The sequence below is a fragment of the Nicotiana sylvestris genome, chromosome 6, assembly GCF_000393655.2.
Source record: "Nicotiana sylvestris chromosome 6, ASM39365v2, whole genome shotgun sequence".
In the NCBI taxonomy this organism is placed as follows: domain Eukaryota; kingdom Viridiplantae; phylum Streptophyta; class Magnoliopsida; order Solanales; family Solanaceae; genus Nicotiana; species Nicotiana sylvestris.
In genome coordinates this window covers 19510609-19536965 of record NC_091062.1, presented here as the reverse complement: position 1 = coordinate 19536965, position 26357 = coordinate 19510609, and the positions used below count along the sequence as shown (strand labels likewise).

General features: G+C 38.7%; 2 protein-coding genes across 3 annotated transcripts; both read left to right on the top strand.

Moving 5' to 3' along the window:
* Nucleotides 1-267: 267 nt before the first annotated feature.
* On the top strand, nucleotides 268-3635 carry LOC138870334 (uncharacterized). The gene is made up of 6 exons (XM_070148131.1): nucleotides 268-803; nucleotides 1446-1578; nucleotides 1899-2095; nucleotides 2156-2229; nucleotides 2323-2493; nucleotides 3076-3635. Exons 1-6 carry the CDS (start codon nucleotides 268-270, stop codon nucleotides 3633-3635), a joined length of 1671 nt encoding a protein of 556 aa, XP_070004232.1.
* A 3771-nt stretch (nucleotides 3636-7406) lies between these two features.
* Nucleotides 7407-13011, top strand: LOC104225579 (2-alkenal reductase (NADP(+)-dependent)-like). 2 transcript variants are annotated; one of them, XM_070150124.1, is made up of 6 exons: nucleotides 7407-7704; nucleotides 8714-8894; nucleotides 11319-11485; nucleotides 11968-11993; nucleotides 12210-12336; nucleotides 12629-13011. In XM_070150124.1, exons 1-6 carry the CDS (start codon nucleotides 7441-7443, stop codon nucleotides 12881-12883), a joined length of 1020 nt encoding a protein of 339 aa, XP_070006225.1. In that variant the 5' UTR covers nucleotides 7407-7440; the 3' UTR covers nucleotides 12884-13011. The 2 variants fall into 2 exon arrangements, with proteins under 2 accessions (XP_070006225.1, XP_009775716.1); XM_009777414.2 differs by having other exon boundaries at nucleotides 11968-12050.
* Nucleotides 13012-26357: the final 13346 nt, after the last annotated feature.

Here is a 26357-nt window from a genome sequence, read left to right as displayed (position 1 = left end):
ATCCCCTTCTATTCCCCTGCGTAGAGATTTTCTTTGTTTTTCTTCAGACCCTTTTGTATAGAGCTACATAGACTTATAGAATGCTTGTGATTAGCTACATTTCGAGTTTTGGGAGTAATGTATTGTATATGAGTCGAGTGGCACTATCCTTGCTTGTTAAATCATACTGTTTGGCTTTATTGTTACGTTTCTTTTATTTTTCCGCAATAATAGGCTTACCTAGTCATAAAGACTAGGTGCCGTAACGACACCTTTTTGAGGGGTAAAATGGGTCATGACAGGGCCCATCCTCGAGATGTAGTTCAGAGTAGTGGGGCCCCGCCCCGATGTTATGCTTTTCTAGCCAGGCCTGAGGCTGAGTCATCTGACACGGTTATTACAGGTACATTTTTAGTTTGCAGTAGGGATGCCTCAGTACTATTTGATCCGGGTTCTACTTATTCGCATGTGTCATCCTATTTTGCTTCATATTTGGTTGTGCCATATGATTCTTTGAGTGCTCCCGTGTATGTGTCCACCCCTGTGGAAGATGCTATTATTGTAGATTATGTTTATCATTCGTGTGTGGTTGCCATTGGGGGTCTTGAGACTCGTGTAGATCTCCTACTTCTCGGTATGGTCGATTTTGATGCCATTTTGGGGATAGATTGGCTCTCACCTTATCATGTTATATCGGACTGTCACGCCAAGGCGGTGACCTTAGCCTTGCCGGGGTTGCCTCTATTAGAGTGGAGAAGTACTCCTGGTCATTCTACCAGCAGGGTTATCTCTTATATGAAGAATCGGCATATGGTCGAGAAAGGGTGTCTAGCTTATTTGGCTTATGTCCGCGATTCTAGTGCGTAGATTCCTTCCATGGATTCTATGCCAGTTGTCCGAGAGTTTCTAGAGGTATTCCCTATAGATCTAAGGGGGATGCCACCCGATGGGGATATTGACTTGGTTCCGGACACTCAGCCCATTTTTATTCTGTCATACCGTATGGCCCCGCCAAAGTTGAAAGAATTGAAAAAATAGTTGCAAGACTTGCTTGATAAGGGCTTCATTAGGCCTACTGTCTCGTCCTGTGGTGCGCCCGTGTTATTTGTGAAGAAGAAAGATGGATCAATGAGGATGTGCATAGACTATCGGCAGTTGAACAAAGTCACTATCAAGAACAAGTATCTATTACCGAGGATTGATGACTTATTCAATCAGCTCTAGGGTGCCAAGGTTTTTTCAAAAATTGATTTGAGGTCTGGCTACCATCAGTTGAGGATTAGGGCATCCGATGTCCCTAAGACAACTTTTCGGACTCGATATGGGCATTATGAGTTTCTAGTGATGTCATTTGGTTTGACAAATACCCCAACAGTATTTATGGATTTGATGAACTGGGTGTTCAAGCCTTACTTGGATTCCCCTGTGATTGTGTTAATTGATGATATCTTGATCTACTCCTGCAGCCGAGAAGAGCACGAGCAACATCTTCGGATCGTACTTCAGACTCTAAAAGACAGTCAGCTATATGCTAAGTTTTCAAAGTGCAAATTTTTGTTGGACTCGGTCGCCTTCTTGGGGAATGTTGTATCCCAGAGGGTATTCAGGTGGATCCTAAGAAGATTGAGGCCGTTCAGAATTGGCCTAGGCCTGCTTCAACCATAGAGATCCATAGTTTCTTGGGATTGGTGGGTTATTACTGTCAGTTTGTGGAGGGGTTTCCATCTATAGCAGCCCCGTTGACCAAGTTGACCCAGAAGGGTTCCCCTTTCATATGGTCAGACGAGTGTGAGGTGAGCTTTCAAAAGCTCGAGACAGCTTTGACTATAGCACCGGTGTTGGTATTGCCTATAGGTTTCGGGCCTTATACAGTATATTGTGATGCATCTCGTATCGGACTTGGTGCGGTATTGATGTAGGGTGGCAAGGTAATTGCATATGCTTCACAGCAACTGAAGGTTCACGAGAAGAATTATCATGTTCATGACTTAGAGCTGGCAGCCATTGTTCACGCGCTGAAGATTTGGAGGCACTATCTTTATGGCGTGTCATGTGAGGTGTTCACGGATCATCAGAATTTGCAGTATTTGTTTAAGCAAAAGGAGTTCAATTTGAGGTAGATGAGGTGGTTAGAGATATTGAAAGACTATGATATCACCATGTTGTATCATCCCAGGAAGGCCAATGTGGTGGCCGATGCTTTGAGTTGGAAGTCAGCTAGTATGGGCAGCCTTGTGTACATTCCAGTCGGTGAGAGATTGCTTGCATTAGATTTTTAGGCCTTAGCCAATCAGTTTGTGAGGTTGGATGTTTCTGAGCCTAGTCGTGTTTTAGCTTGTACAGTCGTTCGGTCTTCTTTGTTTGAGCATATCAAGGAGCGACAGTATGATGACCCTCATTTGCTTGTCCTTAGGGACATGGTGCGGTACAGTGATGACAAGCAGGTTACGGTTGGAGATGATAGAGTTTTAAGGATGCAGGGTCGTGTTTGTGTAACTAATGTGGATAGACTTCGTGAGTTGATTCTAGAGGAGGCCCACAGTTCCCAGTATTCTATTCATCCGGGCACCGCCAAGATGTATTAGGACTTGCAGCAACATTATTGGGGGAGGAGGATGAAGAAGGATATAGTTGCATATGTAGCTCGGTGTCTAAATTGCCAGCAAGTAAAGTACAAGCATTAGAGACCTGGTAGTTTGCTTCAGAAGATAGAGATTCCTGAGTGGAAGTCGGAGCGTATCACTATAGATTTCATTGTTGGACTCCCGCAGACTCAGAGGAATCTTGATGCAGTTTAGGTTATTGTGGATAGACTGACCAAGTTAGCGCATTTCATTCCTGTGGCAGTTACCTATTCTTCAGAGAGGTTGACAGATATTTATATCTGTGAGGTCGTTCGTCTTCATGTTGTGCCCGTGTCTATCATTTCTGATCGAGGTACACAGTTTACCTCGTATTTCTAGAGGGCAGTACAGCATGAGTTGGGTGCGCAGGTTGATTTGAGCACAGCATTTCATCCTCAAATGGACGGGCAGTCCGAGCGCACTATTTAGATATTGGAGGATATGCTCCGTGTATGTGTTATTGACTTTGAAGGTTCGTGGGACCAGTTCCTGCCGCTAGCAGAGTTTGCCTACAACAAAAGCTATCAGTCGAGCATCCAGATGGCTCCTTATCAGGCATTATATGGTAGACGGTGTCGATTGCCAGTTGGATGGTTTGAGCTGGGGGAGGCTCGGTTATTGGGTACATATTTGGTACAAGATACCTTGGATAAGGTTAAGATCATTCAGGATAGACTTCGCACAGCTCAGTCCAAGCAGAAGAGTTACACGGACCATAAGGTTCGTGATGTTGCATTCATGGTTGGGGAGAGAGTGTTGCTCTGTGTGTCACCCATGAAGGGTGTGGTGAGGTTTGGAAAGAAGGGCAAGTTGAGCCCTAGATACATCAGGCCTTTTGAGATTCTTGATCGAGTGGGAGAGGTGGCTTACAGACTTGCGTTGCCACCTGGGTTATCAGCGGTCCATCTAGTGTTCCATGTGTCCATGCTTCGGAAGCACATCGACCCATCTCATGTGTTAGACTTCAGTACTGTCCAGTTGGACAAAGATTTGACCTATGATGAGGAGCCGGTAGCTATTCCAGACCGATAGGTTCGTCAGTTGAGATCAAAGAGTTATTCTTCAGCTCGAGTGCAGTGGAGAGGTCATCCTATTGAAGCAGCTACCTAGGAGTCTGAGTCTGATATGCGGAGTAGATATCCCTACCTTTTCACCAGCTTAGGTACTTTTCTATATTCGTTCGAGGATGAATGGTTGTTTTAGAGGTGGAGAATATGATGACCTCAAAAGGTCATCTTATATTTTAGAACTTGATTATGTGTTCGTAATCCTTAAAAATCTCATTTTTACCCTCCTTAATTTGCGTGCGCAGTCCGGGTGTGTTTCCGTAAAGCTTTTACGTTGAAAGTTGATAAAAATAAGAATTTTTGCCTTAAAAGTTGATTTTAGTTGACTTTGATCCATTTTTTGAGTAAATGAACTCAGACCCGTATTTTAACGGTCCCGATGGGTCCATAATAAAATATGGAACCTGGGCATTTCCCCGAAAACAAATTCCGAGGTCCCTAGCTCGAGTTATGATTTTTTGTTGAAAATTAAAAGTTTGAAAAATCTAATAGTTTTAAAGAACTGATTGATGTTTGTCCTTGTTGATACCGGGTAAGTATTTTGGTTCCGGAATCCGGTAAAGGTCCATTATAATATTTATAACTTATCTGTGAAATTTGGTGAGAAACAGAGTTGGTTTGACGTGATTTGGGCGTCCGGTTGAGAAAATAGAAATTTATAGTGTTCTTGAGAATTTCATTTGATTTGGTGCTAAATTTGTAGTTCTAGGTGTTATTTGCCGATTTGATCGTGCGAGCAAGTTCGTATGATGTTTTAAGACTTTTATGCATGTTTGGTTTGGAGCCCCGAGGGCTCGGGTAAGTTTCGGATAGGCTACGGAGTGAAAATGGGACTTAGAACACTGCTGGTGCATCAGATTTTGTTGCAGGTCTCAAACCTCGCAAATGCAAGGTCAATTATCGCATTTGCGATCTTTGAAGAGTTTGCATTTGTGAGCTTCTCATCGCAAATGTGAAGAGAAGCTGGGCCACCTTATGTTCGCATTTGCGAACTTTTCCTCTGCAATTGCGATGGGGACAGGGGAGAGTCAATCCTCGCATTTGCGTTCATTGGATCGCACTTGCGGTCAACTCAGCTCGCATTTGTGAGCATTTATTTGTTTTTGCGAAGGAAGCAGAAGTGTGAGAGACCTTCCAAATGTGATGGTTTTCTCGCATTTACGGGCTTCGCAAATAGTCGCAAATGCAATATCTGCAGCTGATGAAAAGAGACTTAGACGGGATTTTTCTCCCATTCTTCAAATTTTTAAAACCTAAAACACAAGAGGCGATTTTCTAGAGAACCTTTCTTCCCCAAATCATAGGTAAGTGATTCTAAACTAGCTTATTTCAATCATTCACTTCATTTTACAAGATTTCAACCTAGAATCTAAGGTTTTCATGGTGGAATTGGGGATTTTAGGGTAAAAACTAGGGGTTTAGACCTCAAATTGAGGTCGGATTCCAAAACCAATTATATATACGGGCTCGAGGGTGAATGAGTAAACGGGTTTTGGTCCGAATTTTTGATTTGGACAATGGTCCCCCGTTGGTTGACTTATTCAAAAGTAGTCTAAATTGAATCCTTTGCTACCGCGGGTATTTCCTAAGGATTAAATTGAATTATTTGGTTGGTAATTTGCTAGATTATATAGGTCCGGAGGCTTGTGTGAAGGAAAAAGCGGTGGTTGAGCTTTGAGTTGGCCGTTGGAGCGAGGTAAGTGTCGTGGTTAATCTTGGCTTGAGGGATTAGGTCTTATTTACCTATTTGCTACGTGTTTGAATGTTAGATACAACGTATAGGTGAGGTAACGAGTACCTATGTGTTATTGTCAAGTTATAGCATACGAGTGGGTCCTATTCTTGTGATTATTGCTTCCTTTGATCATATTATCCTTGTTTAGGCTAGCTACTTATTATGTTGAGCACTCCTATCTTGTTTATGAACTTTGGCATTGATTGAATATTGACTCAAAGATGAGGTTGATATTGGGGAATCAAATGTTGAAATAAGATTTGTTATTGTCATTTCTATCTTTTTGTTATTATTGTTACTTGTTCTTTGTGAGGGAGAGAGTGTAAAAGCACGAAGGGTAATGTCGTGCCATGTTTTGTGAGTGATAATGCACGAAGGAGGATGTCGTACCATATTGTGAGTGTTAATGCACAAAGGGTGATGTCGTGCCATGCAATGAGAAAGTTAATGCACGAAGGGTGATGTCGTTCCGTTTCTATTGTTTCATATGGTGAGATTGAGAGTAAAACCACGAAGGGTGATGTCGTGCAGTTTCCTTTACCATTTTTACTTGTTCTATCTGTTTAAGGCATATTGATTGATCAAGTCTTTATCACTGCTTTGTTTCTTTACCTTGTGATCCCCTCAGCATGTCCCCCTCCCAATATTGCTTGTCTTATTCTCCCTTTACTGTTGTTATTGGTATATGTATTGTTATACTGCACAGGTTATTTGTGGGTATCTTGTCTTAGCCTCGCCACTACCTCGCCGAGGTTAGGCTCGACACTTACCAATATATGGGGTCGGTTGTACTGATACTGCACTCTGCACTTTCTGTGTAGATTTTGTTGCATGTCAGAGCTGATCTTGAGACGAGCTACTGACTTCATTCCACAGGAGACCCAAGGCAGACTTGTCAGCGTCCGCAGGCCCTGGCGTCCCCTTCTATACCTCATACTTTATTGTTTTCTTTATCTCGCAAACAGTTGTATTTTCTTTCGGACAAATACTTATAGTAAAAATCTTAGAATGTTCGTGAATTGTGACTCCGAATTCTGGATAGTAATAGTATATAATCAAAGTTGTTATTTATTTTCTTCCGCGTTCATTTAGACTTGTTACAACTTGCTTATTGTTAATCCCTGAAACGTAAAAGGATTGGCTAATAAATCCCTAACGTTGGTTTGCCTAGCAAGTGTAATGTTAGGTGTCATCACGGTCCCGATGGTGGGAATTCCGGGTCGTGACAACAGCTCATAGATGTTAGTAACTCAAATAAAACTTAAATCAAAATCAAATCAATATTAATATTAACAAAAGAAATTCAACACTTGGAATGATAAGAGTGTTGAATATCTATTTTTTCGTTTTGCATTGGTTTAAACAGTGGAAATACATAACTTAATTTAATTTTGTTTCTTTAGTATTTAGTCAAGTAATTAATGGAGTGCTTATTACCCATATTTATTTTAGCATGACTTAATACGAGATTATGATTATTTTTATTATGAGTTATTAGTTAACAATATTTGTTTATGCAATTCTATTATTGTTGAATATTTCAGTACAATACAATGGCTCATCTCATATTTTGTGTTATTTTTTTAGGAAACACTTTATATAGTTGTATCTTATTAGAACTAAAAAACAATTTGGAATATAAATTATATGTTTTGTGCTATGAAAATTTTACCAGGCAAAAAATTCGAAAAGCCGAGAAAATCCAAAAATCCAAAAAAAAAAAAACTGGATTGAAAAATTGATTTGGTGGTATGGTTTGGTTTATTGATAATCAACAATCTCTTTCACTTAAATTTCAATAATTTTCTTTTAACATGAAATGCACGGTTTTCCATATTTTATGTTGTTGATCAGTTGATGTAACATACTAACATACCTGCTATATTATTAGGAACACAGCAGAAAGAAATAATAGAAAAGAGTATCATTTTATTCATCTATATTAGTTATTCTTTTACTGCCTCAGCGCCTATATATTTCGAAATCTCTCCAACACACTCAGGCACTAAAACACATATACACGCCTATTTAATTCATGGCAGTTGGTGGTGCAGAGGCGGCGGCGGAGACGGCGGTGGTGGAGAACAAAGAGTGGTACATTGCTCGTTATGCACCAAAAGGGATTCCAAATTCTGATCAGATTAAGCTACGAACTCTGAGTTTTTCTCTAGCAGAAAACTCGATCCCAAATGGAAATGTTGCAGTACAAATCCTATATATTTCAATTGATCCATATTTACGCACTCAGTTGAGTGGCCTCTATGACGGGCTCTCCCTTCCTCAACTTTCACTTGGCCAGGTTTACCATTTTCCACCCTTTTTCTTTTTGTTTTCCCACCCCCGACGTTCGACACTAGTATTTGGGACCAACTAATCCGAATTCGCGTTAGTATGTTGTTAAATGAGGAAGCGCTCCTACCAGAATTTTTTCATTTCTAGGGCTTGAACTCAAAACATCTGATTAAGGATAGATGGGATCCTATCCATCCCACCATAATCTTAGGTGAAAGCATTTTCTATCTACCAATAACACGTCATAACACAAAACAAAAAATATTATACATGATATGTTATATATGACCATGACAAAAGAACAAAAGAGTCTTATTTAGTAATTATACAACAACAACCACAAGAACAACAACAACAAAAAAATCAGTGAAATCCCACAAGTGGGGTATGGTGAGGATAGTATGTATGTAGGTAGACCTTACCCCACCTTATGAGGGTAGAGATGTTGTTTCTGGTAGACCCTCGGCTCTGGAACAGTTATTTAGTAATTATACAATTCATAAGAAAACAACACATATTAAGTAAAGCTTGATAAGAGTTGAACAGGTTGGTTTATGACCCAAATTTTAGCCCATCTTGACCAGCTCATCTTAACCCAAGTAATCTTTAGGCGGATCATTTGACTCACCCAATTATTGATTCAACCTTTTTGATCTGCCCATTTGATACCCCTAGTGGCATCCCTTGTAATTGCCAAAGTAACATTTTAGTCGTCAAGAACAAAATTCACGAAAAATATTTTAAGATTTTTGCACACATACCCCTGAAGATAGATATTTAATAACCTTAATCGTAAACGTATCGTTGTTAAAACAAAATATGCTACATTAACTGAAACACCATAAGGGTAGCTTTGAAAAATAATAAAGGAGTAATATATTAATGACTTATTATTTTTTGGAAAAGAAATCCAATATTTTAAAACAAATTCAATTTGCCAAAACGTCTAATATTTGATATTCAACCAACCAACTTTCAATGTTCTGAATTAATGTGTTTTGAATCCCTTTATGCAGGTGATAAGAGCAAACGCAATAGGGAAAGTGATTCGTTCCAAGGACACCAATTTTTCAGAGGGAGATATAGTAACTACCTATATGTTTCCTGTCGCTGAATTTTGTGTTATGCCAATTAGTTGGCTTCAGAAAATTAATCCAACCATTGGGATTACGTTGCCGGATTATCTTAGTTGCTTGGGTAAATACCTCACCTTTTTTATCCCCGTGGAGTTGTTTGGTTGGAAAGAAGTTATCACGTGATTAATTATTGTGGAATTAGTTATTCCACTTTTCCATGGAATAAAAAAAAATACTACAATCTCGGGATTAATTATACCTCAATTTTCTCCCAACCAAACATGGGATAAACTCTTCTTAAATTTAATCCCGGTACTAATTATTCCTTATCCCTCGTAATAAACGAGCCTAGTATGTATAATTAATCCCACTCCTTTTTTTTAAATCAACACCTTTATGTCTTCTCATTGCTACTATTCTCCACTTTTATGTCTTTTCGCTTTTACTGTTCTTCAGTTTTATGTCCCTTCCTTCTTTTGTCACGTATCTAAATTATGTAAAGCCACTGAATCAAAGTTTTTTCATTTTCGGAAGGGGATCAGGATATTGTACTAGATGAATTGAGGAACGCCGAAAGCCCCTATGTACTAAGTGATTGTCGGGACATTAAGGTCGATGAGGTCATGGAGGCAATGCATAAGATGAGTAGGGGCAGAGCTACCGGACCAGATGAAATTCCGGTTGAGCTTTGGAGGTGTGTGGGTAGAGCAGGCTTGGAATGGCTTACTAAGTTCCTTAATGTTATATCCAAGACTAATAGGATGCCCGAAGAGTGGAGGTGGAGTACAATGGTCCCGTTGTATAAGAACAAAGGCGATATCCAGATCTGTAACAACTATAGGGGTATTAAATTACTAAGTCATACCATGAAAGTCTGGGAGAGAGTGGTAGAAATGAGAGTGCGAAGGACGGTGTCTATTTCAGACAACCAGTTCGGGTTCATGCCGGGGCGATCTACCACAGAAGCTATCCACCTTATTAGGAGGATGGTGGAACAATACAGGGATAAGAAGAAGGATCTCCACATGGTGTTTATCGATCTAGAGAAAGCGTACGACAGGGTTCCTAGGGAGGTCTTATGGAGATGCTTAGAGGCTAAAGGGGTCCTGGTTGCCTACATTAGGGCGATTAAGGACATGTATGATGGAGCTAAGACTCGGGTTAGGACAGTAGGAGGTGATTCAGATTATTTTCCGGTTATTACGGGGTTGCACCAAGGGTTTGCATTCAGCCCTTTCCTATTTGCACTGGTGATGGATGCTATAACGCATCATATTCAGGGGAGGTGCCATGGTGCATGCTATTTGCTGATGACATAGTCCTAATCGACGAGACACGACGCGGCGTCAACGAGAGGTTAGAGGTTTGGAGACATACCCTTGAGTCCAAAGGTTTCAGGTTGAGCAGGACGAAGACGGAATACCTTGAGTGCAAATTTGGGGCAGAGCCGACGGAAGCGGGAGTGGAAGTGAGGCTTGATTCTCAAGTCATCCCTAAGAGGGGTAGTTTCAAGTACCTGGGGTCGTTTATTCAGGGGTCCGGGGAGATCGACGAGGATGTCACACACCGTATAGGGGTGGGGTGGATGAAATGGAGGTTAGCGACGGGAGTCCTGTGTGACAAGAAAGTGCCACTGTTACTGAAAGGTAAATTTTATAGGGCAGTGGTTAGGCCTGCTATGTTGTATGGGACCGAGTGTTGGCCGGTGAAGATCTCACACATCCAGAGGATGAAAGTTGCAGAGATGAGGATGTTGAGGTGGATGTGCGGGCATACAAGGAAGGATAAGATTAGAAATGAAGATATTCGAGAGAAGGTGGGTGTGGCCCCCATGGAGGACAAGATGCGGGAAGCAAGACTCAGATGGTTCGGGCACATTCAGAGGAGGAACACTGATGCACCGGTGAGAAGGTGTGAACGACTGGCGGTGGTGGGTACGAGGAGAGGTAGAGGGAGACCTAAGAAATATTGGGGAGAGGTGATCAGGCAGGATATGGCGCGACTTAGGATTACTGAGGACATGGCCCTAAACAGGGAATTGTGGAGATCGAGCATTAAGGTTGTAGGTTAGGGGAAATTGTGATGTCTTTTTTACAACGCACTAGAGTGAGACTAACCAGTTAGAAATTAGTCTTAGAATGTTATTGATCAACTACTGATGATGTGCTTTATCTTCTGTGTATTAATACCTTACATCTTTCTCGTATTTCCTATATCTCTTATATTGCTGTTACTTTATTTTTTATGGTATTTATGTTATGTTATGGTTTTTATGGTATTTTATGTTGTTTTATTATGAGTATATTGATAGTACTAATATAGTGTCTCTTGTTGCCTCTTCGAGCCGAGGGTCTCCTGGAAACAGCCTCTCTGCCCCTTGGGGTAGAGGTAAGGTCTGCGTACATATTACCCTCCCCAGACCCCACTTGTGGGATTACACTAGGTTGTTGTTGTTGTTGTTGTGATATCACATGTCTCCTAAAGTCAAAGTTTCTATTTCAAGTAATTAATTAATTTGTTTATAATTACCATGTTATATATTTAGGAGTGCCTGGTTTAACTGCATGGGTTGGGATCGAAAAGATAGGCAAAGTTAAAGAAGGATCAAATGTGTACATATCGGCTGCAGCTGGGGGAGTTGGAATTATTGCCGGTCAACTTGCCAAATTAAAAGGTTGCCGAGTCGTTGGAAGTGTAGGTTCAGACGAAAAGGTATATATTAGTATGAGTTTATTTAAGTCATTTACGATGTAAATTTTTTTTACATTATCAGCTCATCTAAAATTTATCTATTGTTATACCTATTTAAAATATAAGTTTTGTAACCTTGACATAGAACAAGTTAATTACCAACTACAAAAGGTAAAGGTAGTGGCAGAGCTACGTATGGTAAATGGGATTTCAATTGAATCCCCTTTACTAGAAAATTTTACGGTATATATATTTAAACTTGTTGAATCCTCTTTAGATGAAAAAAAAAACTTTTAATATAATGTTTTCTGAATTTCCTTGTTAAATTTTTTTGGATACATATCAGTAGATAAAGGTGACTTGATAGTACAAAATTCTTTTAAGTTAATGACATATAACTTAAACTCATATATTATTAGTGTTTTAACCACAGATTTTATTTATTCTTTTCTTTTTGGCAATTTGCAACTTATACTATTAAATATGGTAAATTTCCTTCGTAGGTGAAGCTGTTGAAAGAAGAATATGGGTATGATGATGCATTTAATTACCGTGTAGAGACAGATTATGATACTGCATTAAACAAGTAAATTTTTTTTAAAGCCGAAATTACAGTGTATTTTGTGAATTTTTCTCTATTGGCTTTTGTAAAAACAATAAAAATAGTAGTACATAAAAAACCTTTTTGCACATTAATTTTGATTACTCTGTATTTTCACAAATTATTAATTATTCCAATTTTCAGGTATTTTCCAGATGGGATTGATTTCTATTTTGACAACGTTGGTGGTAAAATGCTTGAGGCTGTTCTTAATCATGTTAACCAAGGAGCTTGTATTTCACTTTGTGGGATGATATCCGAGTACAACAAGGTACCTTCAACTTTTTATTTTCAAATTATAGAACACAATTTTTTTTTAACTTATATACACTTATAGAAGGGGTCTTGGAGCAATAGTAAAATTGTTTTCGCGTACCTATAGTTTACGGGTTCGAGCCGTAACAGTCATTAATGCTTATATTAGGGTACACTATCTACATCACACATCTAAGGATACGGTTATTTCTCAGACTCTCCGTGTATTGATACTTTGTACACTGAACTGTCTTTTTTTAACTTATGTAACACTTACAGTATAATAAATAACTTTTTGGACTTTGTAGGTTTGGACAGAGAGAGAAGGAGTTCGAAACCTATTGAATGTTGTGGGTAAAGAAGTTACAATGCAAGGGTTTATGGTTGGTTCCTACGTTAATTATTTTGAAGATTTCAGAAAGGAGATGGAAGTATATTTGAAAGAGGGCAAAGTAAAATGCAAGCACAAAATCTACAATGGTATTGAGAGCTTTTTGGAGAGTTTAACATCTCTATTTTCTAGTTCTAATGTTGGGAAAGTAATTCTTCAAGTGACTCCATAAACTACTACCCATGTCGCATATAATCAGAGGTGGATTCAGGAATTTAACGTAATGGGAGCATCGATATTCTGCTCAATTAATGCCCGCTAAAAACTTTTAGTATTATTAAAGTAACCATTTTCAAGGTATATGAATATACATATACAAGATTTCTATCAAAGTTTACGGGTGTCAGTAACCCCTCAATGTTATACATAAGACCACCTCCGTATATATTCCCTACTTTCCAATGGAATAAACAAGCAAAAATGCTATATAAAACACTATGCTTATTAACTATTTTTGTCCTTTTTATGAAAATGTATCAAAGGAATTGTAAGAAATGGTGATCATTGGAGATAAAATATCTATATCAATTTGCATTTGGTAGAAAGCAGAGATTGATAATCATATATTCGATCTTTCATCTTAGTAGAATGTTTTGAATGACGCATACAAATCAAAAAACTGAGCTCAGGATTCGTTTATTTTCCTATAGGATCAATTGATGCTCTATGTTTTGCTAAGTTTCTTTTGGGCCAACTTGGGCTACGTTCCTGCATCCCAAATTGGTCGAAACTTATACGTAGATGGTTTAACATGGGGGGAAAACTATGTTAACTACCTATAAAAACCAAAAATATTTACCTATCTTAAATTTTGTTACTACAATTTAGTAAATCTCTACAATTTACACACATTTAAAATTAAAAGTATTACCCGACTACCAATATCTATTTTTTCCGTAAAAATAGCACGGGCTAGCCAGTTTTCGGACTGGTAATTGAAAAATAGCCGGTGTTTGCAAAGTTATTGAAAAATAGCTACTATTTTTGCTGCAACACGAAAAGTTCCAGCATAATATACTAGATTATGAAGCTCCTGCGCATAAACTTCCAGCATATTATGTTGGAAATCCATCACACGGAAAGTTTCAGCATAATATACTGGACATTGGAGCACCTGTTGATAAATTTTCAGCATATTCACTTTTCGGTGTAGGACCTATTTACTAGCCATCATTTTTGTTTTGCATTTTTCCTTCTGTATTTTATGTTCCTATTTTTCCTATGATCTCTCTGGTGAAACTAATATTCTCTCCTTTTTGTTTTTCTTTTTATTTTTCTTATTATCTTGAGCCGAGGGTCTTCCGGAAACAGCTTCTCTACTCCTTCGGGGTAAGGGTAAGGTTTGCGTACATACTACCCTCCCCAGACCCCACTTGTGGAATTTTACTGGGTTATTGTTGTTGTTGTTTGTTGTATGTTGGAACTCCAGCACATTATAAAATTCCACCACATTATGTTGGAATCTCATATGTAAAAAATTTGAACTCCAACATACTATAGGAGTTTTTCCGGATTATTAACGGTATTTTTGTTCAGATTTTATTTTTACATAAAAAAGTGGCTAAATTTTGACTACATATGAAATCATGGCTATTTTTTAATTATCAATTATAAATCTGGCTATTTTTTTATTTTTTTCGTATCCCTTATCTCTTACACATTTGTTTAATTGAGTATCTAAAGAATCTTTCATTAGTTTATGCCTTTGTTGCCTAGCTCTTATCATATTTGAGCACTTTTCTTTGAATGTCTTTGTTCTTTTTTTTTTTTTTAAATTTTACCCAGAGCTAGTTTAATTAATAAAAGTTCCAAAATTCTGTAATTTCGTAGCTTTTTGAGATTGACAGCCGGAAAGAATATATAATTTATGAAATTCTGTAAATTTTATCGCTTGAAATGAAATAAAGGATCAAAACGAGTGAATGGAACCAGATTATGTAGAAAAAAAAATTAAAAAAAATAATTTTGGGGAAGAAATAAATAAAATTAGAAAAATAGAAAGAAAAAAAATGAGAAAAAGGATATTGATGAATGACGGGTAAATATATACCATTGTAAATGGGAAAAATTGATTACTGATAGGCAAATAGTTTGAATTCTATAGGTAGTTATGTATTTTTGTTGGATTATGCCTAAAATGATCTGCTAATGAGGCAATGAACATATACTCAACTCAATCCGCCAAAATCTGAGTAAATTGAACCATTATATTTTCATGCCCTGGCCAATTTTCTTACAAACAACGCAGATCAACTAAGAAAATGTCCCAAAACAAATGGCTTTAATTTTATAAAAGTAGAAAAAGTATAATGATAGGGGCGTCTTAGCTTGTTTCCTAGTTAAACTTTATATCATCTGATTTTCTAAATTTAGCAAAGTCACCATCACACATTTTGCGATTATTAGGATGAAGTAAGATCAGATTTTAAGGCGGCTGCTTCAAATGGAAGCAAATCTTTCTTTTTCTCTTTATTTTATATCGATCTTTAGCATCCTTGGCGAAATGAAGTTTTAGGTGCATGGCTGCTCCAGAAAATATTTACGCGCATTTGGTGTTTATATTAATTAAAACTAATAACTTAATTTTGAAAATCGCAAGTTAAAGTGAGAAAATCGATTGCAGGCAAGTATTTTCTGCTAGCCATAGAATATATATATATATATATATATATTATCTAATTGTGTAATTATCTTATCTAAAAATTTAAGCTTCTAGAAATAAAAGTTATTTATCTAATTGTATCTTCAACACACCCTTTAAGTACGGACCTGATTCTTTTTCATGGGCCAAGCACCTAAAAATTCTTTCACGTGAACTGGCTGCAAAGAGGAGGGAGACAGGAATTCCTGATTTAAGTGAAAATTGCCGATGGTGTGAAATGTTAGAAAGAAGAGAGTTTGGATGATAATATTACATGAAATATTCAAGAGGAATAAATTAAAGGAGGAAAAATAAACACACTAGATGGATGAGGATCTGCAAGAGAATTCTATGGCTTGAAATATGGTGGTTTGGATAATACTCTTGTACTAATCGTATTGCCAACACAACACAAGTGCATAGGATTGTTGGACATGAAATCTAATCTAATTAGCTCTACAAATCTTAGTTTTTTTTTTATTGGGGGGGGGGGGGGGGGCAAATGCCAATGGTTCACAATTTTTTTTAGTTGGTTTAATTTGGCTATAACCAATGGGCTACAACCAATGGTTTACTCATATGCAAATCAACAAAATCAAGAAAGAAATATAAACAAGGAATATTAAAATAAAATTCGAGAAATACCATCACGGCTTTTTAAGAAAACTTGCCGGCTTATTACGATGATAGAGTTAAAGAATGAGATCTTGTCAAGAACACTAGATTTATTGAGCATGTTTATATTAAAAAAAGTATACATGTTAGAGTGTGTAATCGAAAATCTGGGACTGGGAGTACCTATTGATGAGTGATCACGAATGAGGACATAGAAAAAGTGAAATAATCAAACTATAATTTCTAAATATCAATTGTTTTAGGGCTTTTCAGGGTCATGCAATACAAATTTATGATTATACCCACTTTTTCGTGTGTATTGTTTAATACATGCTGATTTTGTAAAATAATTTTTGACTCTAATTAACCTGAAATTTCGTAGGTCCATATGAGACGGCGTTTGGGATGTTTCGCCATGACTTTTAGAAAAATTTTCATTTGTCCTTCAACTTCTTAGATAATCCCCTTGATGTTGTATAGGGTAAAATTGGTTTATATTAAATGATCAAATGATAGCATGACACGTGGAACCAGAGACAGGCGGAAGACAAATCGAGTAAGAATTAAGGCCCGGGTCAACAGTTGTAGATGATATCTGATAGACCACGAAGAGAGCAAAATCAACAGGAGCAGGTCGAATATTTATCACCAGACGACATTTAATGGAGAATATTTTCTAGTATTAAATGAGTAGTTGTTGCAGAGAAATATAGCATTCATGGCATGTCGTTACACATTCGTCAATAGCCCCCTTTATTGTCACTTAAGATGGGCTTGATCCTAAGATCTTATTTCCTAGGTATAGCTATAAATAGTGACTTCAACAACCATTGTGGGGACACGAAATCTCTGGCAAAACTTATGTTACACTTTATTCTCAAGCTAAATAATATAACTTTACTTTATGTCTGATATTTTCCTTATTGCTGTCCTCGGAAGTATTGCTCCCGAAGTTAGGCTTGCCATTTCCTTTGATTTTAACGCTAAGTCTTATTTTTAATTTTATTTATTTATCATTTTGGATCAAATCAGTTAGCTTGTCTATAAACCACGCAACAAATTCAACTATACCATTTTATGGGTAAACAGTTTGGCGCCCAACGTAGAGCTTAGACAGCTAGATAATTGAGTTGATCCTTACATCTATTACTAACTTGTTTGATTCTTTGGTTCATAGCAAAAAATCGAAAAATGGAAGCTAACGATGTCAACATAGCGCACAACATTGAGACACATAAAAATTTGCCTCAACATGAGGATTCAACCAGTGACACCCACAACGAGGGAGACATAGAAACTCCGGTCCATGGCGGACAATATCCCCGACATGTGCGGGAGATAACTCCTGATGACGCTGAGGACGATCATGTTACAGAAACAGTAAAAATCTTGAGAGAGCAGCAAAAGGCCATCATGGGCCATCTCTCAAGGCAGGACCAAGTCATGACAGAACTAAAGCAGGAATTATCAGGCGCTTCCAACAACGCAAACAGAAGAGGTCATATTCCTCCCAGCACTCCTTCAAATCAAACGGCTAAACGATTTGATAATAACAACCTAAGGGGTGAGGTCGGCTTCGATGGAGCTGGGAGGATCGGCAGCGGATCTGATAACAATAACGGTAATGATCCCTTCAAAATAAAACTCATGAGATTTATGAGAAAAATGAACAAGTGGATGGATAAGAACGCGAAGGAGCTTCACGCCCGAATGGATCAAATTCCGGGTGCACCACCAGTTTTGAAGGGCCCGAATTCGAAGAAGTGCACCCAGTTAGCGTAGCCGAGCTCAACACTAGAATTGATTCCGAAATGGTTCAAAATGTCGGACATACCAAAGTACGATGGGACTTTAGATCCTCAAGAGCATATTACAACCTATACAACGGCAGTGAAAGGAAACGACTTGGCCCAGCATGAGATTGAGTCAGTTCTGCTGAAGAAATTTAGAGAAACCCTCAAAAAAGGGGAACTGACATGGTATTCACTCCTACCTGAGCACTCGATAGATTCTTTTGAAATACTCGTAGATTAATTCATTAAGGCCCATGCCGGGGCCAGGAAGGTCCAAACCCAGAAGATGGACATATTTAGAATTGCACAAGGAGAGTCTGAATTGTTGCGGGAGTTCATGATCAGATTCCAGAAAGAAAGAATGTTGCTACCGGTTGTACCAGACGAGTGGACAATGGAGGCATTCACAAAGGTTCTGAACCCGAAGAACTTCAACGCCTCCCAAAAATTGAAGGAAAGTCTGCTCGAGTTCCAAGTGACCACATGTGCGGATGTCTATAACTGCTATGAATCGAAGATAAGGATAGAAGATGATCAGCTCGGCCACCTTACATCAACCAAGGTACGGGACCGAGACAAGAATCAGGATAAGTTCAAGGATGACTTTATGCAGACCATCAATCTTCCAAAGTCCAACTTTTGCCTTATGGGAGAGCCGAAGGAAGTGGCAACAAAGGGTTCTAGTCCTCGAATAGGTTCTCTCCCGATAGAAGAACTGATTGCGGTCAGAACAACATGTCGCTACAAGAAACATAGGTACCGAGGTACCGGGTTTCCGCATATCTCAGGCTATTAGATTATAATTTCAACATCAGAGTAGAGAAGCTAGTATCGGTAATGAGAAACATCAAGAAAGCATGATTCTCGAGGCTAGTCAGATCCAATCGCAATTAGAGGGATTCAAACTTATGGTGTGAATATCATAAAACTCATGGTCATAGAACTGGGGTCTGTCGACATCTACGCGAGGAGGTGGTAACTTTGTTAAAAAACGGCCATCTTAGGGAGTTCTTGAGCGACCGGGCCAAGAACAATTACGAATGCAGCCGAGATAACGTAGAACCCTCGAAGATAGAGGAAGACCCTCCTTGGATAACTATCAACATAATTTTCGGAGGGAATGAATCAACGGTGTAACTTTCTCGGCGGCCAAGAAAACAAAGGTATTAGTGACGCATAGCAAGGGACTTCAAAAATTAGCCGAAGATGACATCGCCTTCACGGAGGAAGACGCTGATGGACTCCTTCTCTCGCACAACGAAGCCCTGGTAATTTCTCTTAATATTCTAGATTTCAAGATTAAATGTGTTTTGGTTGACCCAGAAAGCTTAGTCAATATCATCCGATGGAGAGTGCTGGAGAAAGCCAAATTAACCGAAAGTATCATTCCGGAAACAAGACTCCTTGTCGGGTTCAATTTGGCTAGTGTGACAACCCGAGGGGAGATCTTTATCCCCACATACGCTGAAGGGGTCACGGAAACCACCTTGTTTGAGGTGGTAGCTGGCGACATGGGCTACAACATAAGCCTCGGTAGACCATGGTTACATGAGATGAAGGTCGTACCATCAATGTATCACCAATTGCTAAAATTCCCGACCCTAGAGGGAATCAAGCAAATAATAGGAGACCAACCGGTAGAGAAAGAAATGAATTCAATATCGGTTTCCAGTAGTAAAGGGAATGAACTCACCAAATAGAAACTAAGGGACCCGACGCCTGCTTTCGAGCCAAGGAAATATGATAAAGGAGAGGAGTCATCAGAATTCCACCAGGTACCGAGATACTTTTAGGTACGCTACCAAGTCCATGGCAGAAAAACTAGAACAAGTGGATTTGTTTAAGGAATTCCTAGAGAGAAAATTTCACTTGGGGACAGGGCTCAACCTTGAGATCATGTCGGGATTTATTAATTTTCTTAAAACTAATGTTGATTGTTTTGCATGGTCGCACGCAGATATGACAAGTATCCCACTAGAGGTGACCATGAAAAATCTAAGCCTGGACCTAAGCATCCCACCGATAAGGCAGAAGAAGCGCCTAATAGCCGAGGTTAGAAAAATGTTTGTTAAAGAAGAGGTAACTCGGCTACTTGACATCGGTTTAATCCGGGAGGTGAAGTATCCTGACTAGCTAGCTAATGTAGTTGTAGTCCCAAAAAAGAATAACAAATTTCGAATGTGCGTAGATTATAAAGACTTGAATAAAGCGTGCCCAAAAGACTCGTTCCTACTGCCGAACATCGAGCAAATGAATGATGCAACGGTCGGGCACGAGTTAATGGGTTTCCTCGATGCCTATTTCGGGTACAATACAATTAAGATGAACCCGGAGGATCAGGAAAAAACTTCTTTCATAAAGAAATTTGGCACATATTGTTATAAGGTGATGTCCTTCGGGCTTAAAAACGTCGGAGCCACTTATCAGAGGCTCGGGAAGAAGATGTTCAAGAAACCATTAGGTAAAATAATGGAAGTATACATAGATGAAATGTTGGTCAAGTCTTTGAATGCAGGAGACCATTTAAAACATCTCCAGGAAACATTGATATCCTGAGGAAGCACAACATGAAACTCAACCCCGAAAAATGCGCGTTCGAGGTTAACTCCGGTAAGTTCTTAGGTTTCTTGGTTTCACAAAGAGGGATTGAGGTAAATCCGATAAGTTCAAAGTCATCGAGGACATCCCAGACCAGTTGATAAGCATTAAAGAAGTCCAACGGCTAACTGGATGATTGGCCGCTCTAAGCAGGTTCATCTCTCGATCTTCGAAAAAATGCCATCATTTCTTCTCACTCCTAAAGAAGAAGAACAATTTTGAATGGACTCAAGAATGCCAACAGGTCTTAAAAGACCTGAAATGTTAACTATCAGGCCCTCCGCTACTATCAAAGCCGGGGGAAGGTGAACATTTGATAATATACTTAGTGGTCTTGGAGGTAACGGTAAGTGTCATTCTAGTCCGGGAGGATGAAGGTACGCAATCCCCTATCTATTACACTAGCAAAAATTTGTCAGGAGCGGAAACTCATTATCCCCACCTTGAAAAATTGGCCTTAGCTCTAGTAGTCGCATCTCGAAAGCTTAGGCCTTATTTTCAGCGTCACCCGATAGCCATTGTGACAACCTTTCCCCTATGGAATGTCCTTCACAAACTTGAGTTGTTGGGCCGGTTAGCCAAATGGGTAGTTGAAATTAGTGAATTTGATACTGAATATAACCCCAGAACTACGATAAAATCAAAAGTTTAGGCCGACTTTGTGACTGATTTCACTCTCGGGTTACTGCCTTTTGGCTACAAAAGAAGTAGTGATGGTGTCGGAAATGACATCAGGAGTTTGGACCTTGTTCACAGACGGATCTTCCAATGTGAAAGGGTCCAGACTCGGGTTTTTCCTAATCACACCTTCGGGTGAAACCCTGAGGCATGCCATAAAAGTTGTTCTGTTGACTAACAATGAAGCTGAGTATGAGGCTTTAATTGCAGGACTTGAACTGGCCTGGGGAATTGGCTCCGAGGTCATTGAAATCAAATGTGATTCCCAACTGGTAGTAAATCAAGTATATGAGATTTTTGACACAAAGGAGGAACCAATGCAATAGTATGTTATTAAAGTTCAAACTTTGCTCGCACGATTTTAGGAGTGGTCTATCACACACATCCCGAGAGAAGAGAATGTTAGAGCAGATGCATTGGCCAATTTGGGATCGTCAATGGAGACGGCTATTATGAAGTAAATACAACCAACCTAGTATGGGACTGGAGGAATGAGTTCATCAATTACTTCGGCATGAAGTTGCCCGAAGACCCGAAGGCATCCCGTGCATTACACAACAAAGCAGCTCGCTACAACCTCGGGGGTGGACAGATATATAGAAGGTCATTCCAAGACCCGTTGGTCCGATGTTTAGGAGCCTCGGAGGCAGACTATGTCATGAGAGAGATTCATGAAGGAATTTGCGGGAACCATTCCGAGGCAAATTTGTTGGTGCTAAAATTGGTTAGGGCAGGATACTATTGGCCCCGGATGGAACAAGACGCGAAGGCATTCATTCAGAAATGCAAAAGTTTCAGCGCCATGCACAATTGGTGCACCAACTAGCAAAACTCTTGCATTCGGTATTATCCCCATGGCCATTCATGATATGGGGGATGGATATAGTTTGGTGCTGCCACCGGGTCCCCAGAAGGTAAAATTTCTTTTTATTTTAACCGATTACTTCACTAAATAGGTTGAAGCAGGTCCTTACCAAAAGATTGTTGAGCGCGAAGTGGTCGACTTCCTGTGAAAAAACATAATTTGCCAGTTCGAAATACCGAAGGATATTGCCTGTGATAATGGGGACACAGCTCATAGGCTCCAAAGTCAAAACATTTCTTGAGGACCTTAAGATCAAGAGGATTACATCTTCACCATACCATCTGAGCTCTAATGGGCAGGCAGAATCAAGTAATAACGTGATTATTCAAAACCTCAAAAAGAGGTTGGAAGCAGCCAAATGCAAATGGCCTGAAGAGTTACCAGGCATGCTATGGGCATACCGGGTGATGACAAAATCAAGAACGGGAGAGACACCTTTCTCTCTTGTATCCAGTGCAGAAGTTCTGATCACGATAGAAGTAGGAGAACCGGCCTTACGGTACTTCCGGACGAACAAAGAAGCAAATAATACGCATTGCTAGTCAAGCTGGAATTTTTTGATGAATGTAGGGACTTGTCGCACATAAGAATGATGGCTCAGAAGTAAAGGATGGAAAGATACTATAACTGGAGGGTCAATCTCCGCTACTTTAAAGTATGAGACTTGGTTTTGAGAAAAGTGATTCAGAAACACTCGGGAGATCAATGATGGGACGCTGGGTCCGACGTGGGAAGGTCCCTATCAGGTTTCAGCTATTACCGGGAAAGGATCATACGAATTGGAGAATCAAGATGGAGTCGATTGCCAAGCAACTAGAACGTGACTCACCTCAAAAGGTAATACTGTTGATGGATCCTACTTATACTTAAAGTATGTGCTGCACTCTTTTTTTCTTCGACCAGTTTTTGTCCCACTCGGGTTTTTCTGGCAAGGTTCTTAACGAGGCACCAACAGAAAACATACTATGAAGGGAGCATCATCAGCAATGATAAGACCTTTAAATGTCAAGGCACTGAAATAACAAGCCACTAGGGGATGGTTAGATAGTCTTTGGTTTGATGGTAAAGTTCCTAACGGGAAACGAAGCTTGCTTTCGGACCAAAGATTATCCAACCGTTCGCAAGTGTTTTTATTCAAATGAGCAAGACTTCCAGTGTTTCAATTTGCATACTTAGCATTCGAACACTAGGGGGAATAGTATGAGAATACGGCAACATGATTGCCACAAAAATCGGGACTACAAGACCCGGGAACAATAATGTCTCATCAGGACCAGGAACTGCACGGTCAGCCCCTTATAAACAAGTTGTACTAATTAGCCACATGTATTAGTATTTTTTTAGCAATCGAATGATTATGTACTTTTAAAGATGGAAGGAATAAAATAAAGCCAATTTTTTTTAATCTTGTTTCTTGTCCAAACGATGAATTGATTTTATCATTTGAAATTTAACAAAAAATATCAAATGCTAGTGCTGGAATGAACAAGAAACATCCTCTTCAAGATCACCGTAAATATACGAGGGCTCTCTCTTATGAAATTCTCATAGTAAAGGGTTGGTTCCAAAAGAGTTTATGCTCGGAACCCAAAGGCTATCGGAATAAAACACACCTGAAGCCTTACCTAATTCGACGCAAAAAGAATGAAATTTGTGCAATACTTAAGCAAAAAGTCCTTTTTTATTTACCAAACATGCCAAATAGTATAACTACAAAATACAAAGGGAAAATAGCAAAAGGCAAAAGGAAAAGGCTAAGATTCATCGCCACTGGAATTCGGGGGGAAGAGAGGCATTTATGCCCCCGGGAGAAGTAGGTGGATATGCCACCGGCGCAGGGTTTGACCTTCATCATCATTATCTTCAAGTTCCTCCTCATTTCTTGAATATTCAGAACCAGTATCTGAAGAGTCAATTGCATCAGGCTTAGCAGGGAGACGTTCTCGGGCAGTTAACTCCAGCGCTCGGGCTTTGGCAATTTCATCATCAATATCAATTATGCCGGCTTTGGCTTCCTCCGAGGATTTCCTCCTCATATGATACATATAATATGTCTTTTCAAAGATGAGGGAATCCCCTTGGTGCTGAAGCTTTGCCTTAAGCCTGTCAACCTCGGCCAAAAGTCCATCCCGCTCGGATCTCATGTCACCAAGGCTAAGATTGAGATCACGGATTATAGATATATAGACCCTATTTTGATCCATGATCTCCTTATACCTATCTTACATCCTGTCACACCCCTTTTTACTCCCAAAAGATATATTGTATTGATTGTGGGTTAAGAGTTTTTTCAATTAAAGTGACAAACTTGAGTAAGGATTATTTTATTTATATCATTGCCATTTGAAATTTATTTTTGGGTGTTCCGGGTCACCTTTAATTTGAATCCCTAATCAAAAGAAGGTTTGACTCTATTATTATTGGTCTGCAAAAATAAAGTCCGGATAAGGAATTATGTTGACTGGGGATAAGGTGTAAGGCATTCCCCGAGTATCGTGGTTCTAGCACGGTCGCTTTATTGACTTACACTTGTCTTGACTTAATTTTGGACAAACTATGTTTCATTTGATTTTCATGTTTTGCCTACATTCATTTTTATTGTTGGAAAACAAACTAGGACGACTATCCCCGACCCTAGTCTATACTAACTAAGAAGAGTATTCCCGACCTTAGTTTGTATACCGCGCCTTAAAGATTTAAGCCTACGCAAAATCGATTAAATGATAAAAAACCTTATTTGTTTGAGAAAAAATTGAAACAAGACGTGGCTTCATGATCTTGACACTTTATTTACATCTTTATTCCGAAGCGAGTCTTCCACATCGGTTAAGACAAAATTATTTATCTTTATTAAAATAAAATATTCTGAGTTAGTCATGATCAATTGTGACTGAGTGTTAATTTATATTAGTCCACCAAACTATAGAGTACCTAGTCCTCTATGAGTTTTTACTGAGAATACTAATAAAATAGTAAGTAAATGAGACACGGGATTTTTACGTGGAAAAATCCCACACAAGGGGACAAAAACCACGACCTACACTCGTAGGCTTTCAACTTCACTAACTTGTAAACACTCTATTACATGCCACTTTGTAATGACTCTATTACAAGGACTTCAACTCAACTAACTTGTGATACTCTTACCACAAGCCACTTTATCACTCACTAGTTACAAAGACTTTAATTCATGACTAACTCTAGTCACAACACAAACTCAAAAAGTTTATGGTTTTACACGAGGGTTCCTAAGCAATTTAGTAATTACAATAAGAACAATCACAAAGTTACAACTCAACTAAGGACAATAAAATACTAGATTTAGGAACTGGTCCGTAGTAGCGTTTAACTTTGTTCTTCAAGCTCTTGAGAATTGAACACCCTTGATGACATCACTTGAATGATGTAAGCACTCGGTAGGTCAAAGGCAAGTGACTGCAAAACTGCTGCACTGTGTGCACTGTTTCTGTGGAAGTCACTTTCCAGTTGTGCACAGTTGACTTTCGTATTGTTGTTAGTGAAACACAAGGGATCAGGTCCTTAACTTGTTTCTTCATTTTCTACACTTGCAATAGTTCACATTAGCTGGAGTCCAGGCTGGAATTCGTTCATTTGTAATGTGTACCAAGTGTGTCAGGTTCCCTATCAAATTCTTGACAACAAGTTTGTTAGATCATCCAATATAAGGCAAAGACATCGAAAACTCATCACTGAGTGATTGAGTTATTTAATATAAAAGACATCTAACTTCTGCGAATTTAATTAGTAGACTAAATCTAAAAAAATTTATTTAGTTGACTAATAAAAGAGTGACGTTAAAAAAATCTTTTGCTTTATTTTTAAGGTTAACTAGACGATTACAAATTTTCTGAAACAAATAATTAACTAGCTTTAAGGACCATGTTATGGAACTAATTAAAGAAGAAGAATATTTTTCTTTGTAGATTGATTGTTCGTTTTCCACTTTTAAAAAAACATACATATGGGTAGTGTATGGTTAATTGGATTTGCTTTACAATTATCGCTATTACTAATTTAAAAGATGAGACTAGTGTAAGAAGATTATTTCTACTAATTTACATTATTTAAATCTAATAAAATGTGGACTTGTGGTGATATTAAAGGAGGCAGCCTACTTTACTAATTTTTTATAAGAAGTTGGACCCATTTCCATTAGTTCCAATCTTATTACGAAACCAACTAAACTCAAACCAATCTTTTACTACTTATGCATAGCAACGACGCGACTCAACCACTGCTTCTAATTCAAATGCAAAATCAAAACACCAACTTGATATTTAGTGAAACAAAGCAATCATAAGACCAAAGAAAATAACAAACTACAATCCGGTATAAGGTTTCTTACAAAGTTCAAACTACACTGGAATTAATTTACAACCAAAACTACATATTAGTTCACAAGGAAACTGAACTATTTTAAATTGGACACTCCTAT